This window comes from Ovis aries, chromosome 2 (assembly GCF_016772045.2).
Source record: "Ovis aries strain OAR_USU_Benz2616 breed Rambouillet chromosome 2, ARS-UI_Ramb_v3.0, whole genome shotgun sequence".
NCBI classification, from domain to species: domain Eukaryota; kingdom Metazoa; phylum Chordata; class Mammalia; order Artiodactyla; family Bovidae; genus Ovis; species Ovis aries.
This window is the reverse complement of record NC_056055.1, coordinates 217,032,415-217,058,347: the sequence shown is the minus strand read 5'-3', so window position 1 is coordinate 217,058,347 and position 25,933 is coordinate 217,032,415. Positions and strand designations below refer to the sequence as shown.

Below are 25,933 nucleotides of genomic sequence, written 5' to 3'. Positions count from 1 at the left end.
TATTAATTTGATTGTGCTCAGTACTTCATATAATGGAATCATTCAGTATGTCTTTTTATGACTGGCTTATTTCACTTAGCATAATATCCCAAGACTTATCTACATTGTAATATGTGAGAGAATTTCTTTAATTTTTAAAGCTGGTTAGTACTCCATTATATGTGTATACCGTATACACATTACACACATGCAAATTATATGTGTTTATCCATTCATCTGTCAGTGCACATGGAGTGCTTCCACTCTTGGCTATCATGAATACAACTGCTATGAACACGAGTCTACAAATGTCTGTTTAAAACCCAGCTTTTAATAAATACTTTTGAGTGTATTCCTAGAAGCAGAAATGCTGAGTATTATGGTAATTCTATTTCAAATTTTTTGAAAACCCACTGTACTATTTTCTTTTACAGCACTACATCATTTTACATTCCCATCAGGAGTGCACAAGGGTTCTAATTTCTCCGTATCCTACTAACATTTGTTATTTTCTGGCTTTATTTATTTGTTTGTTCATTTTTTTGTTTTGATAATAGCCATCTTGTGAATGTAAAGAAAACCTTTTTGAAGTTTCAAATCAAATCTGCTTTGCTGCCTGCCTTTACACATTTTTAAAAATATGCTAAAATGTAAAATTAGTTTAAGTATTTGTGGTTTAAGTGAGATTAAACTACATCGTTTTTAACCTGTGAATCTATAAGTTATGAATACTGTTGAGAAAGAAGTCTAATAGGTTCAAAAGTTTTATAAAACTTCTTGAGAACAATAAACTCAAATGACAGAAAACTGCTTTGTGGTAAAGCTGTTGCCACATGCCAACTAACTAAACACACAAGCAAAATGTTTTTAGGAACTAAATCAATTTTAGTTGCTTATTATCAAGAACTAAATATTTAGAATAATGTCACTAATATTTCCCACTCTTTCCCCCTCTGGAAAGCTGTCTCAGCTTCGAAACTTGACCAAGCTTCTTTGTGAACCTGAAACTTTCAATTCAATAGAGGAAATGTGCCAGCTCTCCAGTATGGACTTTGGGAACCTATGTGAAGAGAGTGCGTTTCATGTGCAGCTCCTGGAAGCCGCAGAGCTTGGCACCGAAATAGCCACCAGCTTACTGTATCACGACAGTGTTCTGTCTGAGAAACTGAGGGATTTGCTTTCTGGGGATCCAAGCAAAATTAATTTAGATATGGATCGGTGAGTTTTTTTTATCGTCTTCTTCCTTGGCAAAATCTCTTCTCAAATAATTACTGATATTCCGAGTTCAATTTCTCTTCCTCTTCTGCTTTGTTTCAGGTTTCTAGAACAGGCATTGCAAATGAATTACCTGGAAAATATCACACGGTTAATGCCAACCATAGAAGCCATGCTGCATGTCAATAACAGTGCAGACACCTTTGAAAAACCAGGTGTTTCCCCATCCATATTTTAAATGCTGTCTTATTAGAATGTGTGTGATTCTCTTGCTACAGTTTAGGAAAGGCTATTTTATTTTTTTTTAATATAAATTCATAGGAAAGGCTATTTTAAAGTTCCTAATGAAAGCTACTTTGTATCTACCCTTATACATGAGACACCTAAAGCTTTCAAATATGGTCGCTTGTCTAAAATAAACACAGAGCAAGCCAGCAGAGAATGAAAGAGCGAAATTTTATTTCATAGCAAAATGTCTTCAAAAATTTTACTAGTTAGACTATTCACCTTTTGTTTCTCTCATATATTAAAGTGCATTAAATAGTAGGTTGCAAGAGCAGGGATGAAATTTATTTACTTCCATGAGAAAATCTGATTTTAAAAATAAAAATGCACTGCTATCTACAGAAATATTGATTCAGAAACTCCTATTAGTATTCTGAGCATGACGCATCATGCAATACATTTCTTCTTTGCATAATACCTCAATACTGAAAAGAAAGACATTCAGAATTTTGGACAACAAGCAGCCGCAAAATTGGAAGGGCACTAAGTCCAAAAATAAAGAAAGTATATTTGCATGAGGGATATTTCATAGAGAAACTGAAAAGGCATTTACAAAATGGAGATCACAATCTCCTAAAATAAAGTCAAAATATCATTTGTTATTCATCAAATGACCCAGATGTGAAATGATTTTAATAACTATTCTAAAAGAGAAGTTAAACACATTCTATTTGAAAATTGAAATAATGATTGTGAAAACCCTTTATAAAACAAGGTGCTGGGCAAAGTTAAGAAAAAAGTGCACTGTGGCATTATGTTTCAGATTTAGCACACTCTGTCCCTAGCTGACAATATTATGTGATCTGAGGTGGAAAAGCATCTTGAGTTTGTGTGATGTTTTAAATCAAATAGAGAGATATATATTTAGCAAATTGTGTGGTCAAAGTCTGCAAAGAAACCATATTTTCTTTGAATCAACCTTGCATTGTACACATTTAAGGAAAATTTATAATCCAGAGCAATATGTTACCTTGGGTTAATGATATCATACAGGAATAAGTCTAAATCAGATAGAAATATATCCTAAAGATGCAAAGTTTGCCAAAACTGAGAGACATCTGTTCCTGACACAAGGCTTATATGTTGAATATATATTTTAGTCTAGAGGCTTTCTTTATACTGGAATGACTAAAAAGAATTACATTGCAACCCACATGTGAGTTTTGTTTTGTTTTATTTTCTTGCAGGCCAGTTAATAGAAATGTTTAAAAATGTTGATGAGCTGAAAGAAGAACTGAGGAGAGTAACAGGAATGTCCAATCGGAGTATCAACAATTTGCTGGCCATTCCCATCCCTGACAACAGAGCTGAGGTGGGATGGAATATGTTTGTACTTACTTCCAGGTTTTTAAAAGTTTAAATAGCTTTTAGTATTTGTTGAGCACTTATCAGCAAAACCTGGAGAAGCTGAATGCAAATCTGGTGAATTTTCCATGCAAATGATAAACTTAGAAGCCTAATTCTTAGGTGAAAATAGAAGGAAAAGTCCTGAAGCAAGAACATTACTACTGTCTGCTCCTTCCCCTCTACTTTTCCTTCCCCTTCCTTTGCCCTCTTTGTCTTTTCTTTATCTTCACCCCCAGATGCTTTTTTTGTAAATAAGTGGTATCATCAGTAATTCTTTCAGTTCACTATCACAATCACATTAGCTGAGGTCAATTTTCACATTTGATTATGATGATATCAAAGCAAGTTTCAGTAATGTAATCAGGGGGAAAAAGGAAGACCATTTACAATTCGTTGAAACTAAAGTAAAAATGAATACTCTTTTTTTTTTTTTTAATCTCTGAGATAAGACTGAGTATATAAATAGATATAGTTGTGACAACTCTGGATAAGTTCGTAGGTATTCCAAACGTATTTTGCTGTGAAAATGAGTAATGGCATTTCCTCATAGGCTGATAATAGGGTTTTCCATTTGAAATGTTTTATCTTTTATCCCTTTTCCAAGTTCATTGTCTGAAAGTGTCATAGAAATTTTCCAAAAGAACTGCAGAGCTTAAGACCTCATCCATTCAGAACTTACATGTGACAGAGTGTGTCATTTCTAAACACAACCCAGTTATTCTCCAATATGGGATAAAGTTTTAAAATCCTCTAAGGCTGACTTTGGAATATTTATGTTTAGTTGTGTCATTTTAATTGGTTCCCCCAGACAAAAATTAAAACTGCTTTACCTTCACTTTTCTTCCTCTAGTTCTAACGATTAATATTTCTTTACCTTTACCCCTTGATTTCACCTTTCACTCATAAGATCCTAAAAGATCTAATTTCAGAAATCACATTTTTGGCTTCTGAAGAACAGGTTCAGTTTAGTAAATAAAAGCAGATAGACAAGAGAGCATACATTCATATTACTTTTAAAAGGAAAGAGAGAAAAGTTTCTATATTCTTGAATTTCATAAACATTTTGTTTACTTCACCTCGGTGGAAATAGAAATGACATCTTAAGTTCCCGTAGTCACATGTCACTTTCCAAACAAGATTTACTGTCCAGGATTCATACTATTGTGTGATTCTAGATTTTTTTTCTTCACCATTCACCTCTGGACCCCAGAGTTTACTGGGTAAGATTGTAACTTCAAGTGATTATATAAATGAAATGCAACTTAAATAAAGCAAGAATAAAATTTTAAGGCAGCAAGCGTTTTAAACTAGTAATTTTCCCAAACTTAATCCAAACCAATTTTCTTTCTTGATACCACTATTTACCAAGTCTTTCAAGCAAGAAATCTTGGAATCACTATGGATTTCTTCTGTCTCTTTTCCCATGATATCTCTTAAGCTTTCCAGTGAACTATGTACTCTTTGAGGACTTCCCTCATAGCTCAGTTGGTCAAGAATCTGCCTGCAATGCAAAAACCCCGGTTAGATTCCTGGGTCAGGATGATCCGCTGGAGAAGGAATAGGCTACCGACTCCAGTATTCTTGGGTTTCCCTAGTGGCTCAGCTGGTAAAGAATCGGCCTGCATTGTGGGAGACCTGGGTTCGATCCCTGGGTTGGGAAGATCCTCTGGAGAAGGGAATGCTACCCACTCCGGTATTCTGGCCTGGAAAATTCCACGGACTCTACAGTTCATGGGGTTGCAAATGGTTGGAGCAAGCTTCACTTTCACTTTCATGTGCCCTCTATGGGCTTCCCAGATAGCACAGTGGTAAAGAATCCCCCTGCCAGTGCAGGAGACATGAGACTTGGGTTTGATCCCAGGGTGGGGGAGATCCCCTGAAGTAAGAAATAGCAATCCACTCCAGTATTCTTGCCTGGAAAATTCCATGGAGAGAGGAGCCTGCGGGCTACCGACCATGGGGTCACAAACCGTTGGACATGACTGAGTGACTGAACACACACATGGACTTTTTATAGGACTATTGATAGCAATTAGTGTTTTAGACAAAAAATTATTTGATATTTAAGGCTAGTTTGTCTTATTTTTAAATGAAGTCTAAAAGGATAAGAAAACTCCAAGTGGACAGGTGGCTTGAAAGGATTCAGAGCTAAAGTATTTTTCTTCTTCCAATTTGCAGATTATTTCTAGTGTGTTCTGGCTGCATTCTTGTGATGGTAATATGACCGATCCCAAATTGGAAGATGCAGTGAAGGAATTCTGCATCATGCCTCTTCCAGAGAGATCCCGTCTATCTTACCTCATTGGGCTTACATTTCTGCACTACTTAGACGTTTACAACTTCACATACAAGGCAAGTTACTGTGGATGAATTGCTTTTAAACTTATTGTTTAGTATAAAAATATTTGATTATACCTGTATGCTCTCTGATACTATAAGGAATGCAATCTATTTATGCAGCTTTTGGAATTAAAGCTTTTAGAACTAAGTTGAACCTAATTTTAGAGCTAAGTGGAACCTTAGAGATCATATATTGCAAATTTGCATGTTTTATAGATGAGGAAATGAATCTTATGGCCTTATTGACTCTCAATTTGTATATTCAAGACTAGGAATTAAACTTAATATACACTAGACAATGAAATACAAATGTTACAGTAACTTTTTTTTAAGTGAATAAGCATTAATTTGATAGGATAAAAATAAAGATTAGAACAAAATTTCTTTTTCAAGTGAAAGAATTGAGGGATTTTTTTGTATTATGAAAAAATTTTTTTGTCTTACTTTCATTAGATTTAGATAGAAGCTATCATTATTTATCCAGTTCAGTTCAGTTCAGTTCAGTCGCTCAGTAATGTCCGACTCTTTGTGACCCCATGAATCACAGCACGCCAGGCCTCCCTGTCCATCACCAACTCCCGGAGTTCACTCAGACTCACGTCCATCGAGTCAGTGATGCCATCCAGCCATCTCATCCTCTGTCATCCCCTTCTCCTCCTGCCCCCAATCTCTCCCAGCATCAGAATCTTTTCCAATGAGTCAGCTCTTTGCATGAGGTGGCCAAAGTACTGGAGTTTCAGCTTCAGCATCAGTCCACCAATGAACACCCAGGACTGATCTCCCTTAGGATGGACTGGTTGGATCTCCTTGCAGTCCAAGGGACTCTCAAGAGTCTTCTCCAACACCAGTTCAAAAGCATCAATTCTTTGGCTCTCAATCTTCTTCACAGTCCAACTCTCACATCCATACATGACCACTGGAAAAACCATAGCCTTGACTAGACGGACCTTTGTTGACAAAGTAATGTCTCAGCTTTACAATATGCTATCTAGGTTGGTCATAACTTTTCTTCCAAGGAGTAAGTGTCTTTTAATTTCATGGCTGCAGTCACCATCTGCAGTGATTTTGGAGCCCCCAAAAATAAAGTCTGACACTGTTTCCACTGTTTCCCCATCTATTTCCCATGAAGTGATGGGACCAGATGCCATGATCTTCGTTTTCTGAATGTTGAGCTTTAAGCCAACTTTTTCACTCTCCACTTTCACTTTCATCAAGAGGCTTTTAGCTCCTCTTCACTTTCTGCCATAAGGGTGGTGTCATCTGCATATCTGAGGTTATTGATATTTCTCCCGGCAATCTTGATTCCAGCTTGTGCTTCTTCCAGCCCAGCGTTTCTCATGATGTACTCTCCATATATCCAGTCGAACTAAACAAATTGTCATTATTAGAACTGTAAAGTCAGCAGTAACTCCATCTTGCAATAAATAGATGCTTAAGTACATAGTGAATAAAAAACAAATAAAAATGTAAACATAAGAAAATTAAATACCTATATTCACTCAAATCTCTACTAGGTCAAAATTATTTACATGTTATTAAAAACACTGAAAAAAATTTTCTCTTTAAAAGAAAATCAGAAGCAACACAGCAGACTTGTGTTATTGAAACATTGTAGCAAAGGAGATGAAGACCTTTTAGGACTAGTTGTAAATATCCTGTTCCAGGTCATCCTTATCCTAGTTTATATTCTGCAGTGACCTCCTAACTGATCTTGCCTCTGTGCTTGTTCCCACCACTCCAACCCCACCCTACTACGCCCTAAGCAGCAAAAGCAATTCTTTTGAAACTTGAATCAGATTATGTCATTCCTCTGTTCAGCACCTCCCGTGGCTCCTCATTTTATCCCAGTAACCCTTGATTCCTGCAGGGGCCCCAGAGTCTGCACATCCTCTCGTTTCTCAAATCCCATTTCCTATGTGGCTACTTCCTAGGTCCAGGGCTGCTGCATAGGACCATTCTAGGAGGTGTCCTCCCTGTGATTTCCAGAACTATGTGTCTTTATTCAACATTGACCTCAATAAGGTACCATGAGAGACCTGTTTAAAATGCAACCAACCTCATTGACAGCACTCTCAAACCTCCTTTCCTTGATCTGTTCGTTTTCTATTGCACCTCCAGCATACTATGTATTCTATTTAAAATTCACTTTTGTTTATTTTCTGTCTGCCTCTATTTGGCTATAAGCTCCATAAGGGCCTCTTTGTTCACTGAAATGTTTCAAATACCAAAAACAGTGCCTGGCCCGTAGAAGAACTTAACAAATACCCATTAACTAAACAATAGTTATTTTACAGAAACCATGAAACGTATGGCTTCCCAGGTGGCGCAGTGGTAAAGAATCTACCTGCCAATGCAGCAGAAGCAAAAAATGCAGTTTCAAACCCTGGGTCAGGAAGATACCCTGGAATAGGAAATGACAACACACTCCAGTATTCTTGCCTGGAAAATTCCGTGGCCAGAGGAGCCTGGTTTGCTACAGCCTAGGAGATCACAAAGAGTTGGATATGACTGAGCATGAACATGACTTAAAATGCAGAAAAACTACAATTATTAAGTTTTTCATCTAAAATTTTAATATTTATCTTACAATATTTCTGCAGTGCATATATCAAACTATTTCTTATTGAGTATAGTAATTAAATATGTGCATTTTACAAGCAGAAGACCATTCCTAGTTCTTTCAGAACTGCAAATAAAAATAATGAAAAATTTCTCATCATTAGTCAATTTATTTCAAATTAATGTAGAATGCCTAGAATGTTAGCAGAACTGGAAGAAAAAAAATGAATCTGATTGCAGTTAATAGCTGTGTTATAGAGACAGCTCTGTCTTTGTAACATTTCTTCAACTGAATCTTGTGCTCAGAATAGTGGTCTTTGACCCCCTTGTACTTGCCAACAGCTTTCCCTCTTCAGGAACTTCACAGATCTTTACCCCTCTACTACGTATGTCTCCTTATTCTTCCTATGGTTTGTTCATTCTCTCCTTTGTGGTGTCATCTTGGAAAGACTTCTTTTGATTTCTCAGCTAAACTCCATACCTTCTCATATTACCCAGCCTTTTATTCATTGATTTGTCTCATTTGGTCCTCCTATTAATACAATACTCCCTGAGTGAAAGGATGATGCCAGTTTGGGCACTACTATATCCATCACCTCACCCAGTGCTGGGAACATAACAGGCACTCAATTAATGTTTGTTGAATAAAGGAGTGAATGAGAGTATAAAATGTACACTAAAAAAATAATTTCAGTGTTTTTTTTTTTCCTGCAACAGAAATGCATTGTGGGATTATGATTAAGCCTGATAAATCATGTGAGCTTTTTGATAGAGCTTTTCTGATTTTGAGGAGCAATTGTGATTTTTGAATGACAGTGTATATGAAGAATTATGTAATTGACATTTGCCTTTCTGACTTTTAAAATCATTTATTTTTGGCAAATTTATTGAGGTATAATTTATATGTTATAAAATTCACCCACTGTAAGGGTACAGTTTAATGGGTTTTTTTAAAGCCAATTATAGAATTGTGCAACTGTTACCACAATATGATTTTATAACAATCCCAAATGCAATTTTCAACACAAAAAGAAGCTTTCTGCCCTTTTACAGTCATCTCATTCTGACCTCTAGCATAGGCACCGCCTAATCTATTTTATGTCTCCATAAATTTGTCATTTTTAGTCATTTTATTTAAATTGAATCATACAATTTGTGGGTTTTTTATCTAGCCTTTTCATTTAGTATAATGTTTTGAGTTTCATACATGCTGTAACATGTCAGTGTGTAATTTCTTTCTTTTGTCAAATAGTTTTCCAGTTTACAGATATACATTTTGTTTATCCATTCATTTGAATTGTTTCCACTTGTTGGCTATTCTAAATAATGCTGCCATAGCCATTCTCATACAAATCTTTGTGTGGACGTATTTTTCAAATTTCTTTTGAGTAAATATCTAGGAATCAAATTGTTGGTTGTATGGTAAATTTATGTTTATTTAGTAAGCTTCCAAAATATTTTACAAAACGACTGTATCTTGCTATTTTCACCAACAGTGTGGGAGGGTTCCAGCTTCTCCACAAAAAAATCATTTCTTTTCTTTTTTGTTCCTGTTAGGTATTTTTCCCTAGGGAAAATCAAAAGCCAATAGAAAAGATGATAGAACTCTTCATAAGGCTAAAAGAGATCCTCAATCAGATGGCTTCGGGCACACAACCGCTGCTAGACAAAATGAGATCCCTGAAACAAATGCATCTGCCCAGAAGTCTTCCACTAACACAGGTAGAAAACTCACCCAGTTATGTTCTTGCTGGAAAATTCCTTTTGTCATCTTAACTTTTGCTGCTGCTGCTGCTAAGTCGCTTCAGTTGTGTCTGACTCTGTCCGACCCCATAGACGGCAGCCCATCAGGCTCCTCTGTCCCTGGGATTCTCCAGGCAAGAATACCGGAGTCTTAACTTTTGAGATTAGTTATAATACATTCAACGACAGAGAGAGTACATTGTCCAAAGTCACTTACAGAAAAATTCTTCTACTATGGCAAAAGTTTTGCCACTTGAATTGGAGAAGTTTAGCATTCTGCATTTACATTTGGGGTACTATTTTAAAGAAATTGTGGAATTGAGAGAATTCTCCAAACATTATCAGGTTTTCAATATTGTTTTCAATAGCATTTACAGCTCATATAATGTTAATAAATCATGTATTTTTATCTCACAGGCAATGTACAGAAACAACCGGATAAACACTCCCCAAGGATCATTTAGTACCATTTCCCAAGCACTGTGCTCCCAAGGAATTACCACTGAATATTTAGTTGCCTTGCTGCCCTCTTCTCAGAGGCAGAAAGGCAATCACACTAAAGACTTTTTAACTCATAAATTAAGTAAAGAGCAAATTGCTGCAAAGTATGGAATTCCCTTACATGCCAGTGAGTATACCTCAAAATCAGCATGGTAATATCACCTCCTAACATTGTCTACTAAATCTTAGTCTTTTTTTTATTGGCTGTATACCCTCTGTTGTACAATATATCCTTGTATCTTATTTTATACATAGTACTTTGTGCCTCTTAGTACCCTACACCATCTTGTCTCTTCTTCCTTCTCTCTCCACTGGTAACCACCACTTTGTTTTCTATAGCTGTGAGTCTGTTTCTTTTTTGTTATATTCATTATTTTGTTGTGGTTTTTGGTTTTCACATATAAATGATATACAATATTTGTCTTTGTCTGACATTTCACTTAGCATAATGTCCTCCAAGTCCACCCACGTTACTGCGAATGGCAAAATTTCATTCTTTTTTATGGCTAAAATTCCATTGTGTATACATATACCACATCTTTACGCATTCATCTGTTGATGGACACTTAGGTTGTATCCATATCTTGGTAAATGTAAAACATGTCTTTATGAACATTGGGGTGCATGTATCTTTTTAAATTAGTGTTTTGGTTATTTTGGGTATATACCCGGAAGTAGAAGTGTTGAGTCATAGAGTAGTTTTATTTTTAGTTTCTTGAGAAAAACTCCATAATGTTTTCCACAGTGGCTATAACAATTTACATTCCCACCAATAATGTGCCAGGGTTCCCTTTTCTGCACATCCTTGCCATCATTTGTTATTTGTGTTCTTTTTGATGATGGCCATTATTACAGGTGTGAGGTGATATCTCATTGTAGTTTTGATTCCTGATTAGCAATGTTGAACATCATTTCATGTGCCTATTGGCCCTCTGCATTTCCTTTTTGGAAAAATGACTATTCAGGTCTTCTCCCCATTTTTAATTTTTTTTTTTAATGGTGAGTTGTAATCTTAGCATTTTATTTTAAATGAAGCATTAATTTTCCCAAAGAAAACATTCATACAGCACTTGCCACACATCAAGCATGTTCTGCATATCAACTCATTCACTCTTCACAACAACCCTATGAGGTAGGTGCTACTATAGCTGCAACTTAGCAAGAGAAATGAGGCACAAAGTAACTGAGTAACCTGGCCACAGTTGCCCAACATGAAAACTTCAAAGCTATGATTTGAACCCAGGCAATCTGTCGCAAAGTCTAGCTTCTTAACCACTACACCTTGCCAGTGAATGATACAATAACATGCCTTAAATCTGCTCAGCACTTCTTCTTAACTTTTTAAAATTAGAAATTTGTCTCACACATAAAAGAGTTTCATGACTGTAGGAGAATTACAAGCGTTCCGTGGCACATCAAAGCTGTTTATTTGATCTATAAGCTTTGAGATGTGAAATATGATCAGCTGAGTTCTTCCAAGCAATATGGGGTGTTTAGTAGAGCAATTGGATTGACACATTTATACATCTTTTTATTCATCCAGCAAACATTTATTGGACAGCTCTTATGAATCTGTTGTAATAGCAGAATTTTGTATATTTTGTAAAATTAAGTGAAGAAGATCTGTTGGAAAACATTCTGAAATGTGGTTTTCAACCTTTCTAACCTTTCCTCTTGGCAAAATGCCATCACTTATTATGCACTTTCTTGTTAGATTAAACTTACACCCAAAAAGGATGTGTTACTACGCTTTCTTACTTTGATACCAGATGTCTTGCATTTGTTGATAGCAAAGGACATACAAGACATGTATTTTGGGGTGTTGTAGCAATAATTTTTGTCAATTTACCATAAATAAATTTTAAATATATATATTAAATGATTTTATTGTGCTTTCTTTTTCCAGCACCATTTTGCTTTTCCCTTTATAAGGACATCATTAATATGCCTGCTGGACCAGTGATTTGGGCTTTCTTGAAACCCATGTTGTTGGGAAAGATTTTATATGCACCATACACTCCCGTCACAAAGGCAATAATGGAAAAGGTTTGACCATTAATACTCAAAGTTTCTATCTTAAGTATTAAGATGATTTTTAAAGTAGTCAGCTTCCAAATTTACTCTAGTTGGCTCAGATATTTTTCTAGCCTATGTACTGTTTACCTTTGGCTTTCTGCAACTCTTAGTTCTCAACTTCTGCCCTGTATATGTGTAACGATGTAGATTGGATAGTAGCGCCTTGAAGAGAAATGAACCATGTTGACACTTGAGAATGAGGTTAGTTGTAGCATGACCTCAGACTTTTCAATTTATCACCCAAAGCAGGAAATTTTTCTACAGCTGGCATCTAACTTTCAAAGTGTGTAAAAATAATGGTACTAGAAAAAATAATATTGGGCATATATAGCTAGTTTGAACAAAAACAATTGCTAAATTATAGCAATTCATATAGGCTTCATATTTGGTTGTACAATTTAACATCCTATAATTATATACAACATAGATGTTGAGAAAGACAGCATTATTAACTAACTATACTTATCAACTACATAGTATAACCATAATAGCCTTTTTCTTTCATTCTTAAAGTTGACATTAGTGATTTGAATTATAAACTTGATGCTTTCAAAATGATAAGAGTGAAGGTGAAAAAATTATACTTTATCATTACTTGGTCATTAGACTGTATGTAAATATAAATTACTTTTAGGTCTATATAAAAATAGACATGATGTCATCACTGATTTCTGGAATGATCTTTGCTTTTACTATCTGTGTTTTAATATCTTATTTGCTTTATTGGCTGCAAACTTCTCCATAATTTTACACAAATGAAGTCATTAAATGCTTATTTTCTAAAGGTAGTTTTTTTGTTTTGCTTGTCTCTCATCTTTTTCTCCTTGCTTGATCCTGCTCTTCCTTTCATGTAAACTAATGAGATGGGGCTGGTGCACGGGGATGATCCAGAGAGATGATATGGGGTGGGAGGTGGGAGGAGGGTTCATGATTGGGAACTCATGTACACCCGTGGTGGATTCATGTCAATGTATGGCAAAACCAATACAGTATTGTAAATTAAAATAAAGTAAAAATAATTTAAAAAAAAAAGAATGCTAGCTTTCAAAGATGTGGCTTTTGATAATTTATGTACATTCCTCTAATCCTTTATATATTATTATACTGGATGCATTAATATGCAGAATGGTCACTGTTTGGATTGTTAAAATAAGGCTTCATTATAATACTTTTCTACATATTACTTTAGTCACACAGCAATACCTTGTGGAAATTCTTCCAATTCAGTAGATAAAGTTTATTCATTCTTTTTGAAGACTGAACATTTTTTCATACTCAGTCAAGTCTCAATTTTTGGACATTCTTTTTGTTTCTAGTGTTTACTTTTGTTCTTGTTGTTCATGTAAATAATGTGGCGATAAATACTTTGTGTATATAACTTTACACAGTGATATTTTTATTTCACTGAGGTGAATGTTCAAGATTGAGGGACTGGAGAATATTGTATTCTATTTTAATGACTATCATTAGATTGCTTTCCAGAAAAAGCTATACCCATCCCTTTCCACCAGCATTACATGAAAGCATCCGTCTTCTTATATCCTTGAACTAGAATGTTTCTCTAGTAGTAAGGTTAAATGTACCATTGGTAAAAGTGGGTAACTTGTGAGAATTCCAGAAGATGTACTTTCCTTTCAGCTATACATTTTCAGTGGATATGAAGTAAACCTTAAATTTTCCAGAATTTTTTTGTGTAACCTTGACCCTATAAAACCTGCCACTTAAAAAATTTTGACCACGTGGGAAATTTCTGACAATGCTTTACTAACTCTACTTTTTAGAACTGTTTCTTAGAGTTATATAACAAAACAACCTTGAGATATCTTTTAGAAATAACAATGGCCCAGATTTATTTCTGTTTCTTTGTCTTTTAGTCTAATGTAACCCTTAGGCAGTTGGCAGAATTAAGAGAAAAATCTCAAGAGTGGATGGATAAGTCACCACTTTTCATGAATTCCTTCCAACTATTAAACCAGACGATTCCAATGCTCCAGGTAGGAGACAATTCTGTCATTCTCTTTCGTATGGATTATACTTCTTTGAGATTTGAATCACCTTCATTAGGAGAATGGGCAGTTAGCAATGTAGAATCCATATTCAACAGATTAAAATTGCCTCTCCTCCAGACAGCATGTGTGAGACAGGATAACAGTTCTGTCATTCACGTTTGTAACCTTCCTCACCTCTTATACCAGAGTTTCTCTGTATCTAATTCAGAGATAAATCATTTTATAAGTTAATTCTGACACACACCTAGTGATATAAATCTATTTTCCAAAACTAAAATGCCATAAAATCTACTTAACATATGCTTATTTTATTTCTCTAAATTATGTTTTGCTATTTTAACTGAACCAGAATTTCTAAAGTACTGATATTCTGAAGAAGAATGTTAAATTTAAGGAGTTCTTTGGTTGAAATATTTGACAAAGCATCTCAAATACAACACACACTAGTTGAAAAGTATCACCTCAATTCTCATAAAAGATGCAGAATTCTCTGAAAAGGATGCAAGTAGTGTTGGGAAATGTTCCAATCACCAAGAGAGCTATTGGCAGCTAAATATCAGGCTAGTGATAAAGAACCCACTTGCCAATGCAGGAGATGTAAGAGATGTGGGTTCAGTCACTAGATTGGGAAGATGCCCTGGAGGAGGGCATGGGAACCCACTCTAGCATTCTTGCCAGGAGAATCCCATGGACAGAGGAGCCTGGCAGGCTACAGTCCATAAGGTTGCAGAGAGTCGGACATGACTGAAGCGACTTAGTACGTATGCACGGACATCAGGCAGCAGAGTTAGACCCATTATCAGTGGGAGAAGAGAACATTTTCAGGAATGGTGACAACTTAGGAACTTCAAAATAGTACCGATTGCATATTCAAAGAATTGATAGAGGCCCTAAAATTGATTTTAAAATTGATTAAGCCCTAGAAGATTTTTGCAACAGCAACAACAAAAATGCCCTTCTTTATAATCATGGCTAAAAAAGTTAAACATAGAACAAAGAATTTGTGTCATACAACTTTGGTAAAAATGTTACACCCAAAAGATGTTTTACCCAGTCTTTGTTTTGCCTAATAATTAGTCATAATTACAATTACAACCTAAATTTTATTAGAAATATAACTCTAATTTCTAAATAGATATTCAGCACATTAATATAAGTGAAGTGAAGTGAAAGTCATTCAGTTGTGTCTGACTCTTTACAGCCCCTAGGATGGTCCATGGAATTCTCCAGGCCACAATACTTGAGTAGGTAGCTGTTCCCTTCGCTAGGGTATCTTCTCAACCCAAGGACTGAACCCAGGTCTTCTGCGTTGCTGCTACTGCTGTTGCTAAGTCGCTTCAGTCGTATCCAACTCTGTGTGACCCCACAGACAGCAGCCGACCAGGCTCCCCCATCCATGGGATTCTCCAGGCAACACTGGAGTGGGTTACCATTTCCTTCTCCAATGCATGAAGGTGAAAAGTGACAGTGAAGTCACTCAGTCATGTCCAACTCTTCACGACTCCATGGACTGCAGCCTACCAGGCTCCTCTGTTCATGGGGTTTTCCAGGCAAGAGTACTGGAGTGGGGTACCATCACCTTTTCCGTCTGTGTTGCTGAGCACCAAAGAATTGATGCTTTTGAACTGTGGTGTTGGAGAAGACTTTTGAGAGTCCCTTGGACTGCAAAGAGATCCAGCCAGTCCATCCTAAAGAAAATCAGTCCTAAATGTTCATTGGAAGGACTGATGCTGAAGCTGAAACTCCAATACTTTGGCCACCTGATGCGAAGAGCTGACTCATTTGAAAAGACCCTGATGCTGGGAAAGATTGAGGTCAGGAGGAGAAAGGGACGACAGAGGATGAGATGGTTGGATGGCATCACCAACTCAATGGACATGAGTTTGAGTGGATGGCATCATTGACTCAATGGACATGAGTCTGAGTAAACTCCAGGAGTTGGTGATGGACAGGGAGGCCTGAGGCCTGGCGTGCTGCAGTCTGTGGGGTCGCAAAGAGTCAAACATGACTGAGAGACTAAACTGAACTGAACTCCCGCATTGCAGGTGGATTCTTCACCAGCTGAGCCAGCAGGGAAGCCTACAAATACTGGAGTGGGTAGCCTATCCCTTCTCCAGTGGATCTTCCCGACCCAGGAATCAAACCAGGGTCTCCTGCATTGCAGGTGGATTCTTCACCAGCTGAGCTACTAGGGAAGCCCATAATTTAAAATAAACTTTTCATCAAATGTCTTCCCCACAATTTTTATTTGTTCTGATTTTAAATATGTCCATTTTTAAAATATCCTACTTTTCTCTGATTTTAAGCACAATATTATCTTGATTAAATCTCAGTTTTCTCCCTCTCCCCACAGTTTTACTGAGAAATAATTAACATAATCGATGTATCAGTTTAAGGTGTAGAGCATGATGGTTTGAGATATATATAGAAATGATTGGGCTTCCTAGGTGGCGCTCATCGTAAAAAGCCCACCTGCCAATGCAGGAGACAAAGAGACATGGGTTCAATCTCTGGGTCAGGAAGATCACCTGGAGTAGGAAAAGCCAACCCACTCCAGTGTTCTACCTGGAAAATTTCACAGACAGAGGAGCCTGGTGGGCTACAGTCAGTGGGGTCACAAAGAGTTGGACACACCTGAAGCAACTGAGCATTCTTTAGCATTGCCTTTCTTTGTGATTGGAATGAAGCCAGGCTTCAGCAATACGTCAACCGTGAATTTCCAGATGTTCGAGCTGGTTTTAGAAAAGGCAGAGGAACCAGAGATCAAATTGCCAGCATCTGCTAGATCCTAGAAAAAGCAAGAGAGTTTCAGAAAAACATCTATTTCTGCTTTATTGACTATGCCAAAGCCTTTGACTGTGTGGATCACAATAAACTGTGGAAAATTCTGAAAAAGATGGGAATAACAGACCACCTGACCTGCCTCTTGAGAAACCTATATGCAGGTCAGGAAACAACAGTTAGAATTGGACATGAAACAACAGACTGATTCCAAATAGGAAAAGGAATACGTCAAGGCTGTATACTGTCACCGTGCTTATTTAACTTATATGCAGAGTACATCATGAGAAATGCTGGGCTGGAGGAAGCACAAGCTGGAATCAAGATTGCTGGGAGAAATATCAATAACCTCAGATATGCAGATGACATCACCCTTATGGCAGAAAGTGAAGAACTAAAGAACCTCTTGATGAAAGTGAAGGAGGAGGGTGAAAAAATTTGCTTAAAGCTCAACATTCAGAAAACGAAGATCATGGCATTTGGTCCCATCACTTCATGGGAAATAGATGGGGAAACAGTGTCAGACCTTATTTTTTTAGGGCTCCAAAATCACTGCAGTTGGTGATTGCAGCCATGAAATTAAAAGACACTTACTCCTTGGAAGGAAAGTTATGACCAACCTAGACAGCATATTAAAAAGCAGAGACATTACTTTGCCAACAAAGGTCCATTTAGTCAAGGCTATGGTTTTTCGGTGATCATATATGGATGTGAGAGTTGGACTATAAAGAAAGCTGAGCACTAAAGAACTGATGCTTTTGAATTGTGGTGTTGGAGAAGACTTTTGAGAGTCCCTTGGATTGCAAGGAGATCCAACCAGTCCATCCTAAAGGAGATGAGTCCTGTGTGTTCATTGGAAGGACTGATGTTAAAGCTGAAACTCCAGTACTTTGGCCACCTCATGCGAAGGGCTGACTCATTTGAAAAGACCCTGATGCTGGGAAAGATTGAGGGCAGGAGGAAAAGGGACGACAGAGGATGAGATGGTTGGATGGCATTACTGACTCAATGGACATGGGTTTGTGTAGACTCTGGCAGTTGGTGATAGACAGGGAGGCCTGGCATGCTGCAGTTCATGGGATCGCAAAGAGTCGGACATGACTGCATGACTGAACTGAACTGAAGCAACTGAACACACACACACATTATGAAATGATCACCATAGTAGATTTAGTTGCCATCCATCATCTCATGTACATACAATAAAAGGAAGGAAAAAAAGACTTTTCTCTTTGTGATGAAAACTCTTAGGGTCTATTCTAGCAATGTTCCTATGTGTGATACAGCGGTATTAATAGTCATCATGTTGTAGATTGCATCCCTGGTACAGATGTATCTTACAATTCAAAGTTTGTATCTTTTGACCACCTTCATCCAATTCCCCATCCACCCACTCCCTACATCTGATAATCACAAATGTTCATTCCAAGTGGCCTTTTTTAGTGAGTTTCAGATAATAAGGGCTACATAAACAGTACCTTATTGACACATGTATTTCCTCAGTGAAAAATTGCTCTTTTCTCCTGAAACTTTTTTTCAGTGAACAGATAAAAATCCCACACATGTTATTTCATTAAGGAAAGTTTTGCTGGCTAAAGAAGTGAATTAACAAGGGACATGATCTATGCATAATAGTTCCAAAGTACAGTAATTTGGTAAGAAGAAAATTGTGTGACCATGTTCATAAAGGGATCATCATTCAATTCTGTGACCATGTTCATAAAAGTATCACGATCTAATGGGAGTATCTTTATTTTGTTCTAGACCGAAATAAATTATTGTTCCCAATTATTGAGGAAAATCTATTCCTGAAAATTTGTACAGAATTTGATATTTCAAGATTTTAGTACGTGACCTGGCTTTGCCATTGTAAACTCATAGGCAAATGACTTAAAATACTTTTTACAATTTATGAAACTCTAAAATGGGTCTATTGATAACTGCTTCACAGACTTGTGAAGATTACATTGTGTGGAAGCATTTGAAAATAATATTATATATCATAGACAAGTTTGATTGTAACAGGAACAGTAAGAGAATGGAAATAATTTGATGGATCATCTCTGATTGGAACTAACATAGTGCTTTATTTATTAGTGATGCTCTGATTCAGATTTTCTACAATGAGCAAATACCTAGTAAACAATGAGATTTTAAAGAACTTGGGTTATCATGGTATATAGTTGTGTGATAGCCATCTGTCTTCATGCTGCCAACTATGCTTAGATTCCTTAGAAGCTTTATGTTTAGCAAATTGTATTATATATGCTATATTAATACATATTACTTTTAATCATTTACCTCCATGATAACAAAATGAGATATTGGTAAGAAGGACAGAATAATAAGTGGTACTGAGCTATCCTCTAAGAAGAAAACAACTTAAGCCTAGCTCACATAAAAACGAAGTCATGAATTCATACATAAGATGAATAAACGTTTCTTTAATCAAGTTGAAGTCTCTCTCTTCAACTTTCCCCTTGGCCATTATTCATTTTACATTCTTAAGGAATTTGTATAGCTTCTTGAGTCCTAGCCTTGTCCTCTATTAACTGGGGATAGTAATAGTACTTATGTCTAGGTATTAGGGAAAACTAAGTGAGAAAATCAAGGTATATTCTATTAGACAGTACCCAGCACATAGTAAGAACTCAATAAGTATTACCTAGTAGATAACTTCAGTGGTAGAAGTTATGTCCCCTAATTTGGGAGATAGCTATAACAGTCTTTATATTTTGAACACTTTTTTTTTTTAAATTTTCAGTCTTGCCATCAGTATGGAGTAATTTAGTTTTATGATCAGTTCATTTTTTCTGTGTTCACCTAGATGCACTTATTATAGAATAAAACAATACCATAATAATTTATGTTTGACTAATCTGGTTAGATTCTACTTTACAGAAAAATAACCTGAAGCTGGAAAAGGCTGAGTGCTTGCTGAAAGCCTCACAGCTAGGAAGTAGTAGGACTAGAATATAAATCAGTGTGATGTCAAATTCCACATAGACATCATAGTTTTTAAAGCCTCTTTTGTTTGTTTCAACTGAACAAAGTTCAATTATGAACCATCAAAATTCTATAATGTATGTTAAAAACAATCGATATAGTAGCTATGGGGGAAAAGTGTTTTCAGTTTAAACATGGTTTCCCAATGTTGTTAATTATGGTTATATCTGGCTACTTCTACATGGTGACAAATTTGTGTCTACAGAGGAGCAAAAACTCAGAATTAGCAGTCACAAATCTTCTCTTTCTTTCTCAAAGATTTGTATGGGACCCTTTACAAGATGGTGGACTGAGAATGCCCAGTAGTGATACCTCATTTCATTGTGGTGTTATTAAAGAGACAGTGATTAAACATGTTCATTGAAACTGACTGCCTATTATTGTTTGTTAGAATACTCTAAGGAATCCCTTTGTGCAAGTTTTTGTAAAATTCTCCGTGGGACTTGATGCTGTTGAACTTTTGAAACAGATAGATGAACTCGGTGAGTCCAGATTCAAAAAAACCTTTATTTACCTGTCATGTCAGAAATGTGAAAAGCATTGTCCCATATAAGATCTTAAAATCCTGAGTATATCTATCCATCTTTCTCCTGGTAAATTGTACAGTTAAACATAATGATTATTTGGATACCCAGTTTGCGTAGTTGGTCTCAATAATTAAAATGCAATGTATTCCGTGTAAATGCAGCTTGTCCTTCAATCACAGGTAGATTTCTACCAGAGGACACTTTTTGGGGGGTAACTTGGTGAAAAGCAAGTCTTTAAAAGCAGAAGATGAAATGGTTTATTGCTGCTACATTTATAATTTTATCTCCACTGGCCTTAGTATTGCTTTGACTAACTCAGAATGTCACCAGAAGAGGTTATAGAGTGAGAAAAACAAAAGCAATGTGGAGACTCAAAAGAAAATAAATCTAAATTACTGTTCAAGGTCAGCTCCTCCTCTCATGATCATTTAAAAGGGACAGGCGGAAGAGAATCAAAGAAAGCTTTCTGAACTTATGCCTTCCCTCTACCACATTCCTACCCTCAACCTAAGGGATGCAAGATATCTAATTCAGTCTGTGTCTGATTCCTGGTTGCTATGCAACCATGGGTAAGAGGAAGGGATTGAAAACATCAGAATTTGCCAGCAGTAGAGCTAATGCCCCTCTTTCTCCTCTGCAGAGCTACTGGGACTTAAGTGTTTAAATTGTAAAACAGTGGGGAGGAATTATGCCTATTTATATTATATATAATTGTATGTATTTTATGATATGAACCTTGTTTGATTAAATGAAGATATTAGTGATTTATTCTCTAAAAGTATCATTTGGGTAAGGAAACACTTGATCAAAATATTAGGGATAAACTACAAAGTTCTTATATAGTTTTTTTCATTCCTAACTTTAGATATAGGAGATGAGTCTCAGAGTTTAAAATAAGATTAAAATAACCATATAAGTGAGACTTGCTATCTGTGTAATTGTATATTTAATTTAATATCAAAGAGATTTTATACTGTTCAAATTTGGAGGCCACTGACTCTTTATAGCTTTTTGATTCCATCTACCAGCATTTCTGAAGAATCCTTTGCAGGTGTGTTGATTTTCAGTGGCCGCTGGAGGCCACTCTTCAACCACAGTTTTACCCCTCCCCCACAAACATCTACATCAAGCAAAACATTTCATTTTAAGTTATAATGAGAGATGTCCTTTAAGAAGCTGGCCTCTGTGAGAAATTTAATCATCTATTAGATGATGGTAGAGACCTGTCTGGGTTCTGTAAAGAGGAATTTATGACATTCACAGCCTTCTCAGTATTAGTGATCAAGTCAGTGAAAACTTAATTGGCCAAGTGATTTATGAACTTACAATTTTATATTTATCCTTTGTCTCAGTTGATTTCCTCATAAAGATTTATGAAATTGAAGAGCAATTAAATTCTTTTTCTTCCAGAGTAATTACCTGAAATAAAATCTTGATCATCTAGATTAACACAGATATGAGTAGAGATAACTCACAGAAGACTTTAAATCAAACAATAGCAGAAAGTTGTAACTCTGTGTCATAGATTGTCACAGTCTCCTAAGAAGTGCTTCTGTATTACAACTTATTGAATGATATTTTTTATTTGTTCCACACATGCTGCATAGACTTTCTTTGCTTAAATTCTTACATCAACACTCTCCAAACAAAGCAAGCATTTCTGTTTATTCAAACTTTTCATCTTTAGTTTTTAGTTTTCTTCCTAAATAATGCAAGTAGAATAACTTTAAAATTATTCACCATTAGTCTTTGGTTAACTAAACTGTAGCAGAGTAGAATTAGCTTTTGAATTAGCTTGTATTAAGCACACATGCAAACATTCTTTGTATGTGAGTTTACTGTATCTATAACTAATTCAAAATTCTTCTCAATAAGCGTTTGTACAACTGGCTACATCTTCCCAGATATAGAGTATTTTACATTTTTAGAGTAAATTCTGTAAGTTTATATTATTTATAATCTAGTTTAAGGTTTAATACTTACCAAAAAATCAGTATTTTTGTCCCATTACTACTAGAAACAACATTATAATATGCTTTGTGTCTTTTTTTTCTTCTTTAGATATTCTAAGGCTGAAATTAGAGAACAGCATTGACCTCATTGATCAACTTAGCATACTGTCTTCCCTGACAGTGAATATTTCCTCCTGTGTATTATATGACCGTATTCAGGCAGCAGAAAGCATAGATAAAATGGAAAGAGAGGCTAAAAGACTCTACAAAAGCAATGAACTCTTTGGAAGTAAGTGTTATTCTACTAGAATTTGAGCTTTTCTTTGTACTAAAATTGGCCAAATTCTTGTCGTCACTTCTTTCATCCAGACCTCAAAAAAAGTAGTCAGGGCTGGGGCGAGGGCACTGTCCCCTTTGATGTCCTTGGAAATAAGAACCTTTCATGTCGTCAACCAACTATCTTGGTTGAGGAGCCTTCAATATGTGTAATTTTGTTGATATGGTTAAAATTAAAGCTGAAAAGAATTACATATTACAGGGTAAAGTTGAGTCCATCCTTATAATCAGTCAAGATTATTCATTTTAATGTATATGTGTGTTTAATTTCAGTAAGTGGCTTAGAGTGAAATATTTAATCTGGCCACTTAGTTTGTGATTATATTCTCAAACTCCTGCTTTGAATCTCTGAGATTGTCACTTTCAATTAACCATCTTTTCTGTAAATTAAAAGTCTGAACTTACTGTCACATTACTAACTCAATTGCCTGTTTGGCTGCCCCCATGTGAACCCTCCAAACAAAGAATAATGTCAACCATAAAATAACCTTTCTGATGTTGCCATTTTATTTTTAGGTGTTATTTTTAAGCTTCCTCCTAATAGCAGCCGGCACAGAAGCTATGACTCTGAAAACGTCTCTCTTCCTCCAGTTGTAAAATACACCATCCGCATGAGTCTCAAGACCTCACAGACCACAAGAAACATTAGAGCCAAGATTTGGGCCCCAGGGCCACACAATTCTCCATCACACAACCAGATCTATGGCAGGGCTTTTGTCTACTTACAGGACAGTATTGAAAGAGCAATCATTGAATTGCAGACTGGAAGGAACTCCCAGGAAATAGCAGTCCAAGTCCAAGCAATTCCTTATCCCTGCTACATGAAAGACAAGTAAGTTCATGCACTTGCAGGCATTTTACATAACCACTTTTTTTGGAATTCATTTCTTCTCATTCATTCATATGCTATCAAGTGGAAGGGATAGTATTGATCAAATCTTTGTCAAATGCTTGTTTCCAGGGAGAGGTTCACAGTATAGGGCCCAGGTTCACTATAGCTGCTCACTGTTACCCAAATGATGCTAAAGTTCTTACCAAATGATCCATGTTTTCTTTATCATAACCCTTACCCTTCCAAATACTTTGGCCCCAAAGTTAGGAGCTGGACTCCAGACCTGAGTGCATCACTGCATGATTTTGATTTTACCCACTGGTTTTACTTTTCTCTAGTCAAATGAGAGTATTAAACAAAATAATCTTAAAATCCCTTCCAACTTTCAAATTTAATTAAAAATCTGTGAGTGCAGGGTTAGTTTTAAGGAAAAAGTTTAATAAAACACAGTATTGATCAACTCTGTAAGATAAATATTATGCTATCTGAAACTGTCTATTTGGTAGGAATCTTTCTCTAAAAAGTTTTTTCTAAATGAACAAAAGATGTAAAGATCTTGCTTTTAAACAGTTGACTTTGAACAGTATTTGCCAGTCAGGTGGGCACTGGATGGTTCCTCCATATCTGACCACAGTGAGACAATAAGTTTGGAGGGCTAAGTTTTTCAAGCTCATTCTCCTATACAAAAGCTTGAGGCTGAATATTACTTTAAACAAATTGTACTTGTTATTCAGCCCAGTTATAGCAGTTTATATACAATTCAGAAGAGTCTGTTTTTTTGTTTTGTTTTGTTTTGTTTTGTTTTCTGTTTCTATCAATGCTTCTGTCTCCTTTGACTGCTTCAAGAGCATTAGAGGAGATGAGTTTATGTAGCCCTTTGTGCAACAGTGATACGGGATGGCAGGATTCTGTCTTCCTGACAAGCGAGGATTCTATCAGCCTGCTGTCAAGGTTAGCCACTTCTGAGCAGCCAGTTTAGATGTATGAACCATGAGTGACTTGCAACAGCTTGCATCAATAGTAAGGACTTGTGGGTTCAATTAAATGAAAATCCTTGTCTATTTTCCTGCTGACTTTTTTCCACTTGTAAATTTTAGTACCTAGAATGGTGGGTACCTGGATGTGTCTTTTGAGAGTAAAGTAGCTGTACTCTGCATTCTTCATGGGAGACAAACTAACATCTCAATGTACACATACAAACTCTCTGTTGCATACAAAGTGCTTTCACATATATTTGTTCATTCGTTCCACCAAACAACCTCATAAGGTGAGAGCAAATATTATCAGCCATACTTTCCAGATGAAAAAATTGAAATCCAAGTAAATTGCCCAAAGTTGAATACCTGATACTGCACTGGTCCTTAATTTACAAACCAGAATTTTCTCTTTCATACTATATCAAACCTAAAATACACAATCACTTGAAGAAACATTAGTGGAGGGTTGTTATTAATGAATGAAGTCCTTTGCCTAATTCTAGAGCCAGAAAAAGCATCAAGGCTGGATCTGATCCAAGACAAAATTCATTCAGCAAGTATTCTTTAAGTGCTTTCCCCATGCTAGACAGTTCCCCAGGAACCAAAAAAAACTGGATATGGCCCCAATCCTCACTCCTCACCCACCAAAAATCCTTCATATCGCTGATGGTGATGCACTTCTGATGCTAAAGTGAAACTGAACGATGGTGATGTCATGTTCCATTAATATTTGCATTTTTCATGGGGAACTTGAAGGTAATTCCTTGGTCTTTTAGATTAAAAAGAAAATGGCCTTGGGACATTTCTGCAAGTGAAAGTGTCAGTGGAGCCCAAGGTGTAAAACAGCTCAATTTAGAGTTTCTGTCATTGAAAGCTATTCCTTTGCCTTAGCCCATAGTCAGTGGCTAATGTAAGAATAATGGTTATTAGAGTGTGGTTTCTGGACTGGCAACATCAGCTTTACCTGGGAAATTGTTTAAAATGCAAATTCCTCACCCTACCTCAGATATAATAAATCAGAAGCTTATGGGTGGGGCCCAGAAATCTGTTTTAATGAGCCCTTCAGGTGATTCTGATATATGTTCAACTTTGATAAACACTTGAACATTCAGGTATCATGGGCCAACGATTCAGGAATATATTTGCGGTCCAATGAAGTGTTCCAATGACCTGCTAGTTTGGCACATAACCAGAAAAAAACACATTTCTATACTGTTTATGAAACATCCCCTAAAGCATTAGTTTGAGGAATCCAAGTTCTTCGCATTTTAAATATTATTTGAGTTTTATTTTATGTCATTTGGGAAATTTGGTTTAATAACTATGAGCTGCTGCTGCTGCTGCTGCTGCTGCTGCTGCAAAGTTGCCTCAGTCATGTCTAACTTTGTGCGACCCCATAGATGGCAGCCCACCAGGCTCCCCCGTCCCTGGGATTCTCCAGGCAAGAACACTGGAGTGGGTTGCCATT

The 25,933-nt window shown here is 36.3% G+C and overlaps 1 protein-coding gene across 1 annotated transcript in view; it reads left to right on the top strand.

Annotated features, from left to right (window-relative positions):
• ABCA12 (ATP binding cassette subfamily A member 12) overlaps positions 1 to 25,933 on the top strand; it is a 204,189-nt gene that overhangs the window by 114,059 nt on the left and 64,197 nt on the right. The window contains exons 12-22 of the mRNA XM_042244200.2: positions 941 to 1,197; positions 1,297 to 1,409; positions 2,667 to 2,791; positions 5,005 to 5,178; positions 9,283 to 9,447; positions 9,886 to 10,096; positions 11,876 to 12,015; positions 13,920 to 14,039; positions 20,233 to 20,323; positions 22,430 to 22,609; positions 23,173 to 23,488. Coding sequence (XP_042100134.1) covers positions 941 to 1,197; positions 1,297 to 1,409; positions 2,667 to 2,791; positions 5,005 to 5,178; positions 9,283 to 9,447; positions 9,886 to 10,096; positions 11,876 to 12,015; positions 13,920 to 14,039; positions 20,233 to 20,323; positions 22,430 to 22,609; positions 23,173 to 23,488 — 1,892 coding nt within the window. The remainder of the gene's footprint in view (positions 1 to 940; positions 1,198 to 1,296; positions 1,410 to 2,666; positions 2,792 to 5,004; positions 5,179 to 9,282; positions 9,448 to 9,885; positions 10,097 to 11,875; positions 12,016 to 13,919; positions 14,040 to 20,232; positions 20,324 to 22,429; positions 22,610 to 23,172; positions 23,489 to 25,933) is intronic.